This window comes from Hermetia illucens, chromosome 4, assembly GCF_905115235.1.
Source record: "Hermetia illucens chromosome 4, iHerIll2.2.curated.20191125, whole genome shotgun sequence".
NCBI classification, from domain to species: domain Eukaryota; kingdom Metazoa; phylum Arthropoda; class Insecta; order Diptera; family Stratiomyidae; genus Hermetia; species Hermetia illucens.
Genome location: NC_051852.1, coordinates 149,780,961 through 149,795,231, shown reverse-complemented (window position 1 = coordinate 149,795,231; position 14,271 = coordinate 149,780,961). Strand labels below are relative to the sequence as shown.

The 14,271-nt window shown below is 39.5% G+C and overlaps 1 protein-coding gene across 25 annotated transcripts in view; it reads left to right on the top strand.

The window, feature by feature from the left end:
- LOC119655776 (serine/threonine-protein kinase MARK2) overlaps nucleotides 1-14,271 on the top strand; it is a 512,551-nt gene that overhangs the window by 431,663 nt on the left and 66,617 nt on the right. For 24 of the 25 annotated variants that reach the window (XM_038061858.1, XM_038061848.1, XM_038061839.1 and 21 more), the window contains 2 exons: nucleotides 12,773-12,988; nucleotides 13,761-13,981. In XM_038061858.1, the coding sequence (XP_037917786.1) occupies nucleotides 12,773-12,988; nucleotides 13,761-13,981 (437 nt within the window). Of the gene's footprint in view, nucleotides 1-12,605; nucleotides 12,681-12,772; nucleotides 12,989-13,760; nucleotides 13,982-14,271 lie in introns of those variants that run through there. The other variant, XM_038061859.1, reaches the window with a different exon arrangement.

Genomic DNA, 14,271 nt, shown 5'->3' with positions numbered 1-14,271 from the left:
ATTACTATTCCTTTTCTAAATTAGTTAATTACATTTCAACATGTTTCAACTTGGATGAAAAGATGGCCCTGAAATTAGTGTTAATCTTTATATTTGTTAATTCAAATATTTCAAGTAATCACATAATTTTAATAGAAACTACATACAAATTAAAAATGTGGATATCATCAATATACTATATATGGAATCTACATCTAAAACAAAAGTCCTTATTTATCAATGTCAGCCACTCCTAGATAATTACATAGACGAATACCAAGGATATTATTGTCCTTTCTGTTGCATTATAAATCTTTATGTTACTACACCCGGTTCAATCATTCTCTCCAAATAAACGATCCCAAACGAGGAAGTAACGATATAATAACGAAGCGATTAGTATACACATTAATCCATGCATAGCTTCCAAACATTCAATAGTACCACATGCTGGCATGTATGTCAATATAATAGAACGTTCCTCACATTGCCTACTATTTACACTATCTCAAAATATTAAATATTTAATACTGACAACATGTCGCTTACTACTAACATTTGTCTCATGCCATTCAATTCACTTATGGACGAGTGTGTATGCTTAGATGTTAGCTGAATTATATATATGTATTTGAGGTCAAAAGAAACTTCCATTTTTGTAAATAAAAGTATAATTATGTTTTATTGATTTTTGTCTTGAATAGCAGGGGGCGGAATTACAAGCCATTCACGTACGATTGCGTGCTTTATATTTTTGTGACCTGAGGTTATATATTTATGGAAGTGGAGACTTTAAGTGCATTAAATAGTAACAGCCCTGACCTTAACTAGAAGCTTTTGTGTTGCGTAGGAATAATAGTTTTGGGAGCATATGGTTACTTTTATGTTCTATTTGCCTGAGTTTAGTTGAACTTTTATTTTGAAATGAACTTGCTCTAGGAGTAGAACGTCATACATTTATAAGAAAATGAAATGAAAGGTTTATACATTAATAGATCTTTCACATATTTTGAAATATGACTCGAATTTTCCGTGTTTTATTTGGCAATCAAACAATATTACAAGTATAACAAAATATCAATAGTTATGCCACATGGATTTGTTCTTCAACTTAAAATATAAATAATTGCTCAGAATTAGCAACTTGTTGCTTTGAATTTATAACACTCAAACCATTTTAATCATTTTTGCTGAGTAGAATTCAGAGGTTTCGTTTTCAATTTTTGAGTTATCGAGAATTCAAAGTCTGCTACTAAGCATTGGGAAGATTCTCTTGAGGAAGTTAACTCCGCGTAGCCCCCGAAAAAAAACATGGGTAATCCCTTCTCGGCCGATTTCATGGCATTTTTCTTCTTCGCTGATTCACCCGACATCAAAAACACTGTACCTGGATGCTCTGCACTTTAGGTTTTTAGGAAATGTTTAATTCTTTCTGAATCGATAAAGTAATTTCTTAATATTTACCAGAATCGGGAAAACTCAGATCCGCAAAAAAAAAAATTAATTTAACCGAATAAACAACATAACAAGGGAGAATGAATCATTTGTAGTAGAGTTGTTCATCGAGGGTGTGATATTTATCCTTCATATGACAAAGTGACAAAAGCTTGTTATTTTCCACTAGGAGCACGACAATTAATGATACTTCCACCATCATCATCAACGGCGCAACAACCGGTACCCGGTCTATGCCTCCTTTAATAAGGAACTCCAGACATACCGGTTTTACGCCAAGCTCCACCAATTCGATATCCCTAAAAGCTGCCTGGCGTCCTGAGTTACGTCATCGCTCCATCTCAGGCAGGGTGTGCCTCGTCTTCTTTTTCTACCATAGATATTGCTCTTATAGACTTTCCGGACAGGATCATCCTCATCCATACGGATTAAGTGACCCGCCAACCGTAATCTATTGAGCCGGATTTTATTCACATCCGGACGGTCATGGTATCGCTCATAGATTTCGTCGTTATGTAGGCTACGGAATCGTCCACATTCATGTAGGGGGCCAAAAATTCTTTGGAGGATTTTTCTCTCGAACGCGGCTAAGAGTTCGCAATTTTTCTTGCTAAGAACCCAAGTCTCCGAGGAATACATGTTATCGGTTGTGCTTTTCGACCCTAGATAGAAGAAATTACCAACGGTCTTAAAGTTGAAGTCTCCTATCTTTATTCTTCCTGTTTGACTAGTGTGGTTTATTGTTGTTGGTTGGTTGGTTTTTGGTGCTGACGTTGCCCCCATATACTTTGTCTTGCCTTCATTGATGTGCAGCCCAAGATCTCGTGCCAATCTGTACGTGCTCAATCTGGATAAAGGCAGTTTGTACGTCTCGGGCGGTTCTTCCCATGATGTTGATATTATCAGCATAGGCCAGTAGCTGGATCACTTTATCGAGGGCCAGGTGAAAGAGGACGCATGATAGACCATCCCCTTGTCCTAGACCGTTGTTGATGTCGAATCGTCTTGAGAGTTATCCTGCTGCTTTTATCTGGCCTCGCATATAGGTCAGGGCCATCCTAGTCAGTCTTATCAATTTCGTCGGGATACCGAATTCTCCCATAGCCGTGTACAGTTTTCCCTGGCTACGCTGTCCTAGGCGGCTTTAAAGTCGGTGAAAAGATTGTGCAACTGATATCCATATTCCAACAGTTTTTGCATCGCTTGCCGTAGAGAGAAAATCTGATCTGTTGCTGATTTGCCTGGAGTGAAACCCCTTTGGTATGGGCCAATGATGTTCTGGGCGAATGGGGCTATCCGGTCTAGCAAGGTAGCCGAGAATATCTTATAGATGGTACTCAGCAACGTGATACCTCTATAATTGCTGCACTGTGTGATATCTCCCTTTTTATGTATGAGACAGATAATGCCTCATTGCCAATCGGCAGTATTTGTCCGTCGTCTTCAGTTGGCGGGACCTCCAACTCGCCGATGTTCTGGTTGTTCAGTAGCTCATCAAAGTACTCAACCCATCGCTCCAATATGCCCATTCTGTCGGAAATAAGCAGTAGAAGTTCCTGAACACAAAACAAGTTGGCATTCGAATTGGTTGACGGATGCCTGGACTGTAAAGCTTTATTAAGTTGAGAGCCATTTCGAGCCACCTGACTATAGGAAGATTTTGAAATTTCACTTCCAAACTTTCAACAACATCGAATTGTTTCGCTGCGGGAACCTTTTCTTGCAGCCGACTCGATCGCGGAAGTTTCTGCTTTATTTGTATATAATCGCTCCGTTGTTTGCAATCCTTGTTGTTGGCAATATGGTTTAGCCCACGACATTATTTTAATTGTAATTGGTGGTACCTTTATTTTCCTGGCCACTTGTTCCCTTTCGTCCCCCACGGGACCAATGACCTGCTCAGCCAAAACTGAAAAGCGATTTTGCGAGGACAATCAGGCGCTTTTGCCCATTTTGGGCATTTTTAATTTGTCCCTTATCAAAATTTTAACCAGGGATTCCTCTCGGGTCCGTTTCTTATCACTAGCGACTATTGACACTTTTAGTAATTTTTAAGGTTTTGTTTGCAAAACAAACCGGTTCAATGTCAGACAGTCCGTCTGTCTGTCACACGCACTTTTCTCAGAAACGGCTACACCGATTGACACGAAATTTGGTGAGAAGATGGGAACAGTGAACGCCCAGACATGTAGCAAGTGATATCCTTCTAGGTTGAGATTAAGGGGGGGGGGGGAGGGTGGTTCCCATACATGCAAAAGGGGGCATACATTTTTTTTCACCGAATTTAATCATGTTGAGTATCAAATGAAAAGTTGAAAGGTGGGAAGTGGGAGGCTTGGAAAGTGATGATGTTTCTAACGGACCCATTCTCAGAAACTATCCAACCGAAAAATCTGAAAAAATCACGAAGCTGCCTCTATGTGGTGTCCAGGCCTCAAAATACTTTCCATGCCGTTATCTGCTATCTAGCTCAAAGTTGACTTTACCGTGTAAATTTACTGCAACTGAATATCTATATCACACTAAAGTGAATAGTGACATGCTAAATGCATATACATAATGGGCACGTACAAATGGGATAGTTCACTGCCAGACATCGAAATCAAGACCTAAATTTCATCTATATGTATACCAGCGAATTGACCGTTGAAAGTGGTCGTTATCAATTTTTTGGTGTGTTTTTAACAGTCCTTCCAGTTCATAAAGGAAATTTTGCTCTATTTCCTATCGCTTTTTTTGGTCTTTATATATGGTTAGCAATTATGGGGTATAGCGCGTTAACACGACTTTCTGAGATGCTCCCATTCCTCTTCTACTGTTCTGCGCCAAGTATCCTTGGCGCGACCTACTCGTCGGCCATCTTTGAAGGGTGGATTCCACTGCATGGCGATTTCGCGCTTCTTGAGTAGACTTTTGATCTGATAACTGATTTTGGAGTTGATAATAGGCAATCGTCACTTTTTGTTGATCCTTCTTGTGTAAATAGTGTCGTCAGACTGTGTCTCTGCATTTCGAATAAAGCTTCCAATTATCTTCCTTCCGAAATCGATCTTTTCCGTAACTTCAATAAGCTAACATTTCTCGTTGTTTTAAGTGCATAGTATGTATTTCATTATATCCAACGTCCAGCGCCCTACACGCTGGTTTATGCAGATGGTTTTTTCCTAGCATCTGACAGCAAAAATGATCTCGAGCAACTTGTCCAAAAACGGAATGATCGCATCATGCAACACAGTCTTAGATTGAATCTAAACAAAACTGCATTTTTGACGACCAATCCCCATGAAACAGGCACAATCACTGTCAGTGACAGTGATCTGCCCAGAACTGAGCGATTTAAATACCTCGGGTCAACACTATCAGCCAATGGAGAACTGCATTATGAAATTGCTTCACGCACTAGCGCATCCTGGATGAAGTGGCGTTCCACAACTGGTGTCCTTTGTGATCGACATATCAACGAACATCTCAAATCTAAAATTTACCGCAATGTCGTCCGTCCTGTCGCTCTTTATGGTTTTGAGTGTTGGCCGACTATAAAAGACAATGAACGGCGACTTGCGGTAATGAAGATGAAGATGTTGCGTTGGACTAGTGGCGTGACACGTTTTGATCACATCCGAAATGAGGATATCCGCGATCGTTATGGGATTGCACCGATCGTGGAAATTAATTCGTGCTAACTAGAATTCACTTGCCAAGGTTGGCCTGAACATCGAAGTCGATGGTAAACGACCAAAAGGGCGGCCGAAACAACGGTGGCTTGATACGCTGGATGGGGATTTAAAAGCCTCGAGATTGCATCCAGATCAGGCATTCGATAGAGCCAAATGGCGAAACCGATCACGACAAGCTGACCTCGCTTGTGAACGGGATAAAGGCTGAAAGAAAAAGAAAAGTATGTATTTCATTGGAATTCAATCCGTAAAACCTAAAGCTGTGAAACAAAGATGCCAAAAACTAGATTTACATTAATTTTTTGTTACTTTTTTTCAAGTTTTTTGTTAAGTCTGAACTTTTTTTTTAGTTAAATTTCTTCTTTTAAATCAAAAGGTAAACCCGCCTCAATTCATATCCAAACAAGATTTCAGATCTTTTTAGGGCAATCAAGTTCAGTTTAGATATTGTTGCGCATATATAGTTTTGGCTGCGTTGTTTGTCGTGTCGAGAGGCATAAAATCGATTATTTCGATCAACAATGGGGAGACATATTGTACTGATGAAATCGTCAGACTCTCTTTCTCAGGTTCATTCCAATAGCGAAAAGCATAACTTAAACAATATCTGATTTCTCTTTTATTAGAAAAAAGAAATAAATTCAGCAGCTGCATGAACTTTTCAAAATGCTGGAAAATATTCCATTCGGTGAATGGCTTCAAATAAACAAAACTCTAAATCACAGATGTGGAAATGACCGAAGCCCCCAAATTTACCCGTTTATAGCACTTTTCCTATTCAGTACAACTAATTTGAATCGTGTATTTGTATGATTCAAGCCCATTTTGCTATATCTTTATTACACTTTAATTGTTACAATAAACAGTAACCGACTGCTCAGCACCATTACTAAATCATACAAAATCGTGATACATTCAACCTTTGAACTCTTCCAACAGTGCACTGGTCACCTCAGCTAACTGTTTTTGATTCGACCAAAGCAACCGAAAATGACTCATTTTTGTATACGTTACATGAATGTTTCTATACATTAATGGAATTAATTACTCTTCGTAGCTCTATAATATGAACCGAACATTATGAGTTCAATATCAAATTTCAGTGATGTCATTAGGTTGTCTTTATATTCTATTGTATGTTGTGTTATTACGTCTGTCGGCATTTGAAATAGACACGGACGCGGCAGATAATATAATATGTGACTTACTTTTTCCAATTTACTGATTTTATTCATCTTTTTTTTACAAAGTTGGATCTTTTGTTTGTGGGCAACGTAACAAGAATTACTAAATCAGTGATGCACAATATAGGAACTTGTTGCCAATGCTGTAGAATGGAATTATTGAAAAATAGCTTTGATATTAAAGGTAATTTGCACACGAGCCGGAGCGGAAGGGTATGAGTCACAGGATGATAATTAGGTAAATTTGGTATTTATTTGAATGGGATCAACGTATTTTCTATGGAAGTGATACATAAAATATATTAGCTTTGAAAAGCTGCAGATGAATAATCAAGATTAGTATCGGAAATCAGATTTGAATTGCAGCGCGCTTAGCAATGCAGAGATAGGAATTAATGATTTTTATCCGCCAGTGCATAACTGCCAGATACAGCTTTGGTATTTCCTGAAAATTATCAGTAATGAGACTTGTAACTTATAAATCTTTGTAGTTTTCGATAATATCTATTTATAGATTTATGTATATTTACGAAAGTTGATCAAAAGATAGTTAAACGGATGTTTGCAGTGCGCATAAGAATATAGAAAATAATGTCTATCTACGTTCACCCTTTATTATGTAGTCAATTGCACATACAAAAATCATATAAATGGGTCGCCGTTTATATCAGTCAGAGAAAAAGCCCAAAAATGGAGAAAAATTCAATGGAACGGAACGTCGGGATAATGGATGCTGTAGGATTTTTTAAAATGCTATTATAGCTTTAGAAAAAAGATGAACCTTTTGTTTGTTTATAATTATTATTTCCGAGTTGTCACAATCACGGCAGATGCCGGATTTTACCTAATACTAATATTAAGTGCCAAGCATTTAGGCTCGGACGATCCTACCTACTTAAAAACTAAAGGTGCGCAGGTGGTAGTGGCCGGTGGTAGCTTAATGGTAGAATCCGTCGAGAACTCCTCGCAACATCAAACGCGTATGCAGAATGGTGTACTTCTGCATGGTTTGAACCAGACTGTGCAAAATTCCCAGGACATCAAGGGAAGCCGTGAGGAATTTAGGTGCAATACCTGTAGCTGACAATATTATGGGAACTACAACCACCCTCTCGAGACGCCAAACTTCTTTGATTTCCCGAGCCAATGGCTCATAGTTCACCTTCTTCCGTTCGATGTTGCTGTTATGGGGGATAGTAACATCAATTATATACGCGGAGCGACCTGTCTTATCAACTAACAGTACGTCAGGTTTGTTATGTAGAGTATGGCAATCAGTCAGAACTTGCCGGTCCCCATACATGTTGTAAACAGAACTATCAAGTACCGCTCGCGGTTCATATCGGACATGTTCCCGTAATCAGCCCAGGCTTGTATTTAAGGTTTTGATGGATAACCTTACATACAGCATTATGCCTGTTGATGTATTTCACCGGTGCCATAACAGTATAACCAGAAATGAGATGGTCCAACGTCTCTAACGCCGAACCACACATTCTGCACTGGTGATTCTCCACCCGTTCTTTCATGATGAGCTGTCCTGAACGGCACACATGAACCCCTCCGTCTCGGCAAAGAGCTCCCCAGCACACAGCCATCTGTTCGACAAATGGTTCGACTTCCATTCATCGATCCGCTCTTGGTTCGAGTTCACCAAACTCAGAGGATTGACAGATCGATCCTTCAAGTTAAGTGGAGTCAGTCCACAGTCTGCCTTACAGACAACCGCATGCAAGGGACTCACCTGCTCTTTGCTGTAAAAATAAGCGCGCAGCGAGTCGACTTGGCGATGATGTTGTGCCACCACGTCAACCACGCCCCTACCTCCGATGTCACAGGGCAGTTTCACCCGCTCCACGGCAGAGTTTGGATGATGAATTCAGAATTTGGACATAGTTGTCCGTATCCGCCGCTGGAAGTGTTCTAGATCGGTCTTCGTCCACGGAAATATTCCGAATGCATAAGCCAGTGAAGGAATAGTGAATACGTTCAATGTGCTTATCTTATTCTTCCCCGAGAAATGCAATTTCAGCACCAGCTTTACACGTCGCAGGAATTCGGACAGCAGAACATCCTTCAAATCACCAAATCGAGCATGGGTTCCTTGCAGAATTCCTAGGTACTAGTAGAAGCCTGTCTCGGTCATAGCTTCGATGTGGAGGTCACCAATGCTATGTCCGGCATGCGGCTCGTGATGACCTTTGCGGATGGCTTGGATTCGACACTTGTGTAATCCAAACTCCAACCGAATATCACGGCTGAACATGTCTATTATTCGCAACAGACTTCTAAGATGGTCGTCAGTAACAGCATACAGCTTGATGTCATCTAAGGACATCAAGTGTGACAATTCGCATTTCGAACGTAGGCCATACTTTATTGAAAAACCATGCCCTCTAGCATCATTCAGTAGCCATGAAAGGGAGTTCAGTACCATACAAAACCAGAGGGGACTCAACGAATCGCCTTGGAGGGGCATCCCCTCCGTATACGGATGAGCTCTGAAGTATTAGCACCCTTAGAAGTGCGCACTGATGAGGTGGTATGCCACCCTTCCATGACTGTCACCAAAAGCTTTATTAGTTTCGGATCAATGCGATACAGATGATACAGAGATCGACTAGCCAGGTATGCTCATCAGAGAGAATGTTGTTAGTCTCGAGGTGCGCATTGACCCTTCCGCTAATAATGGACATTATGAATTTGTAGAGGGTTGGTAAGCAAATAATCGGTCTTGTGTCTGCGGGGTCCTGCACCGTGTCCTTCTTAGGGATAAGACAGGTAATCCCCGCAGTGAGGAAGGATGGAAATTCTTCTGGCCGACTCATGACCTGATTTATGCTGTGTGCCAACCGACTGTGTATGCTGGTAAATTTCTTATACCAGAAATTCTGCACCCGATCCAGACCTGGGCCCCTTCAGTTCTTCGAGCTGTTTATGGCTCGTCGAACTTCCTCTTCGGTAACATCTGCAAAATTCATGCTAGGCGTGTTGGCATGGCGGATGCCTTCAGCGGTGATTCACTTAGCATGCTGGGCGGATAACCCCCAAAGTCCACCCCAATACTCTTTCGCTTCCGTCACCGAAAACTGTACTGTCTGGACGCTCTGTTGGGATTCGTTAAGAGATCTGAAAAAGCTCCGCTGGTTTCTTGCGTATGTTGCATTCTGGACACGTCTGGAATGACTTTCGCTATACCGTCGTAACCGACTGCATATGACAGAAAGTTTCTGCTTTAGTGGGTCCAGAATTTCAACTACGGGTGTCTCACTGGGGATGGCATAGTTCTGGTAAACCGTCTGGACTTTATTCTTCATCCGTCTGCTGGCATTGCCAGTGCTGATCTGAATCAGTCCAGCAATGTCCTGCCTAAGTGAATCGCGCCGACTTTCCAGACGAATTTTCCATGGTGGATCTCTTTGGTCACTCAAACCAATAACACGAATTCGAATCTTCTGACCGTGCAGTCTGATAGCCGCAACTGCACCACAATACACAAGTAATTGTAGTTGCAGCAACGATATATTAGCACACAGCCGAGATGCAATCTCATCATTGATTTGAGATAGAAGAGTTGCTGGAGATGCATAGAACCTGGGATGACCTCAAGTCGAACACGCTCCCTGATGGTGGCCGGGATTGTGTCGCTGCGAGTAATAAAGCGGTACTGGTCTGCGACTCGCTGCACAGTCACGTGCGTGAATTGCGAAAAACGCTCGACGCTCGTGCAACAAGAGGCGGTAAGATGTTGTACCCGCCTCCGCCGTTACTTCGTAGTAGGAGCGGAAGGTTAATTTCTTCAGCCCATTTCATCCGCTGCCTACTCGAACCTGCTGCAGCAGGCGGAGCTATGCCCTTGGTCGTTGTGGCGCCTAGACGTCGAACCGCCCTACGACTAGCGGTTTCGACGCCGTGCTGTCTATTATGGGAGCCCGATCCAGTCACCAAGTAAGACGACTCCCGCCGATTATCCGTACCGGACCTCAAATTTCTTCTTCTCATTTTTGGTGGTGCATTTTATCCCTAGCTGCCAGGTATTGGGGTAGCTTCCGCAGCTATTCAGACTGAAACTGTCCATTTCTCCTCCTTTCACAACCGGGCTTGGGAGCGGCTACGGCGGAGTTATTATTATTATTCGCGAAATCGTTGAAATAACCGTGAATCAAGACGGATTTGTTAAAAACTGTGGAACTACTGAGGCAATACACGCTGCGCGATTACTCATGGGGAAACACCATGAGAAGCATCGCCCTCTTTACATTGCATTTCTGGATCTGGAGAAAGCGTTTGATCGTGTGCCACACGAACTTATCTGTACGCTTTACGACAACACTTGGTGCCAGAAGAACTCGTGCGCCTGGTTCAATTGCTCTACCACAACCCGAAAAGTAAAGTTCGAAGTGTGACGGGTGTATGAAAACCGCTTCGTGTCTCTGTTGGTGTTCATCAAGGAAGCGCCCTCCCACCACTCTTCTTTGTTCTTGTTATGGACACCTTCACACGGGATATACAACGTCAGGTGCCCTACACACTGCTTTATGCAGATCATGTTTTCCTAGCATCTGATAGCAAAAATGATCTCGAGCAACTTGTCCAAAAATGGAATGATCGCCACATGCAACACAGTCTCAGATTGAATCTGAATAAAACTGAATTTTTGACAACCGATCCCCATGAAACAGGCACAATCACTGTCAGCAGCAGTGATCTTCCCAGAACTGAGCAATTTAATACCTCGGATCAACGCTATCAGCCAATGGAGAACTGCATTATGAAATTGCTTCAAGGATTAACGCAACCTGGATGAAGTGGCGTTGCACAACTAGTGTTCTTTGTGATCGACGTATCAACGAACATCTCAAATCTAAAATTTACCGCAATGTCGTCCGTCCTGTCGCCCTCTATGGTTCTGAATGTTGGCCGACTATAAAAGACAATGAAGGGTGTCTTGTGGTAATAGAGACGAAGATGTTCCGTTAGACTAGTGCTGTGACACGTTTTGATCACATCCGCAATGAGGATATCCGCGATCGTTATGGGGTTGCACCGATCGTGGGAAAATTGCGAGAGAGGCGTCTTCGATGGTATGGTCACGCAATTCGTGCTGACGAGGATCCACTTGCCAAGATGCCAAGATGATGGTCTGAACATCGAAGTCTATGGTAAACGGCCAAAAGGCAGGCCGAAACAACGGTGGCTTGATACGCTGGATAAGGATTTAAAAGCCTCAAGATTGCCCCCAGATCAGGCATTTGATAGCGCCAAATCGCGAAACCGATCACGACGAGCCGACCCCGCTTGTGAACGGGACAAAGGCTGAAGAAAAAGAAGATTATTATTATTATTATAATATAATCCACAAGGATGAGTGCCAGACCTTTTTAAAAGGAGTAAATTTGTAAAACCTTAAATGGTATTTAAATATCGTCAAATTCCCAGAATTATATAAAATATCCATTAATTTCCCCTCAAATAAATTTCTCTCTTTCTCTCTGCAATGATACAATTTTTCGCACAAATTATCCTAAATTCGGTGAAACTTTCTAGTCATATAATTGGCCTTCAAAATTATGCATTTCAACTGACCGGAAGATGAAAATTCATAAAAAAAAACGTCGTTCAGAATTTACAATGATTGTCTCAAAAAGTAGAAAGAAGGTCGAGGAAATGAAAAATTGTTGAAAGGAGATTATCTCTACTGAGCTGAGAAGACTAATGGCCATTTCCATTAGCCTTTTTAAGCTTGGTTGTTGAATTTGGCTTTGAATGCTCACTCTTATGGGAGTTTGATGAGTAATCCGCTGCTAATATTGCGAGAGTAAAATAAATGTAAAATTTGTCTAATGAAATTGAGGTTTCGCGTAGGTTTTAGATTGTAATTGATGGAGAAAGTTATCATTAGCAAGTAAAAGATTGAATTGACAATTGCATATGGACGGCCGCAAGTTGAGGATTTTCTATGAAAAGTATTTTTAATTATGTTAAAATTATAATATTGAAAGAGCTCTATACATGAAATCGATAGTTATACCACTCCCATGTGGTGTAATAGTAAAATATTACGAGCTGTTACAAAAGAGGATCAAACTCATAATAAGCCTTGCATAGAAAATATTGAACATTAACAAAATGCAAGAATTCAAAACGCTATTTTTCGATCCGATATTGAAATAAGTGTCAATAATCCATACGTGAAATCTCTTCACGTCTAAATCCAATTACGACGTTCGCTCTTGATTCCAGCCATTTATGCGTTTCCAATTTCCATATGTATTTTTTTTCATTTCCCATTTCTCATAGACTGAGACTATACCAACACAAAATAATGTCTCTGCATTTAAAAATTCTTAAGTATCTTAAAAGTCTAAAAAAACGTCTGAAAAGAGTTGAGCAACCTGTTTGAATTTATATTAAATTTATGCATATATATAACGATAAAATACTAATGATCCCAATTTTTTACTATTCTCTTTTTAGGGTTCACCAAATATGCAGATGCGTGGTGGCGCACCGATGCGTTGGCGACCCACCGAAGAACATATTGGAAAATATAAACTAATCAAGACTATTGGAAAAGGAAATTTTGCTAAAGTGAAATTAGCAAAACATTTACCAACGGGTAAAGAAGTTGCAATTAAGATCATAGATAAAACACAGTTGAATCCTGGTTCATTGCAAAAACTATTTAGAGAAGTAAGTATTAATATTTATATGGAATAAAATATTCATTGAATTCTGTAGCTTATTTATGAAGATCTAAATAAGAATTAATACAATAGCATGTAAGTTTCCTTTTTGAGAAAATCATATTTGGAAAAGGTCGGGATTGAACAAAATAGACAGCTAATAAATCAATATTTACATTCATTGATTTGTAAAATCACCTGCCTTTATAGAGAGTCGATAATAGTATTACGCTCTGCATAATTCATTTATTTTGCTTTGAAGTGATAGATTCATTGCTTTTCGTAACATAACTTAGATTTAGTAATAATGAATTATATTTCAAGTAACATTACGACTTTCCTAAACCACTTCATTTATTTGTTGATGTTATCTTTTTTTTGTTCAATGACCTACACATTCTAAAATATGAATGTTTAATTTTTTTTTTAATATAAATAAAAATTGAGTTTAATATTATTAATCCACTTTGTATGAAAATTTTAATCACTCTGATCCAAACCTCTATTTATTGGGCATCTCAAAACTACACTCATCTAATTCTAAACTAAGTAAAAAGCTTCTATATTATTCGTTCATATTTATTGTCTCTAATTTGCAATTATAAATTCCCTTACAAGTACAAATATATATTTTTTTATTTATTGTTACATAGAAGATGTCATATATATAATTATCGTAAAATTAAAAATATATCTTTATAAAAAAGCTGCAGATACTTCAATAAACATTCAATATCTATACAAATCTAATTACTCCATACTTTTCTTTATTATTTTAGGTTCGAATTATGAAAATGCTAGATCATCCGAATATTGTCAAATTATTCCAAGTTATTGAAACTGAAAAGACATTATATTTGGTTATGGAATATGCATCCGGCGGTGAAGTGTTCGACTATTTAGTACTTCGCGGTCGTATGAAAGAAAAGGAGGCTCGCGTTAAATTTAGACAAATTGTATCGGCTGTACAATACTGCCATCAGAAACGAATAATTCATAGGTAAGTTAATTTTTGAAATTGTCATTTATATTTATTATAAGTAAAGTATTCCAATTACATTGTTCTAAAAACCTTTGAAGTCATATAATTGTTTGAGATATCACATAGTAGGGTAACAACATCGAAAGACTCGGATCAAACTGTTAATTTTTTTTTTTTTTTTAAATGATAGTTATGGAGTATGAAAACCAGTCAGGCAGCTTCATTTATACAACTAGAGATATTTTTAAAACAATCAGGTTCCATTAAAAATGTTTAGTTCTTCCTTCAAAGGCCATTAGTAATCATGA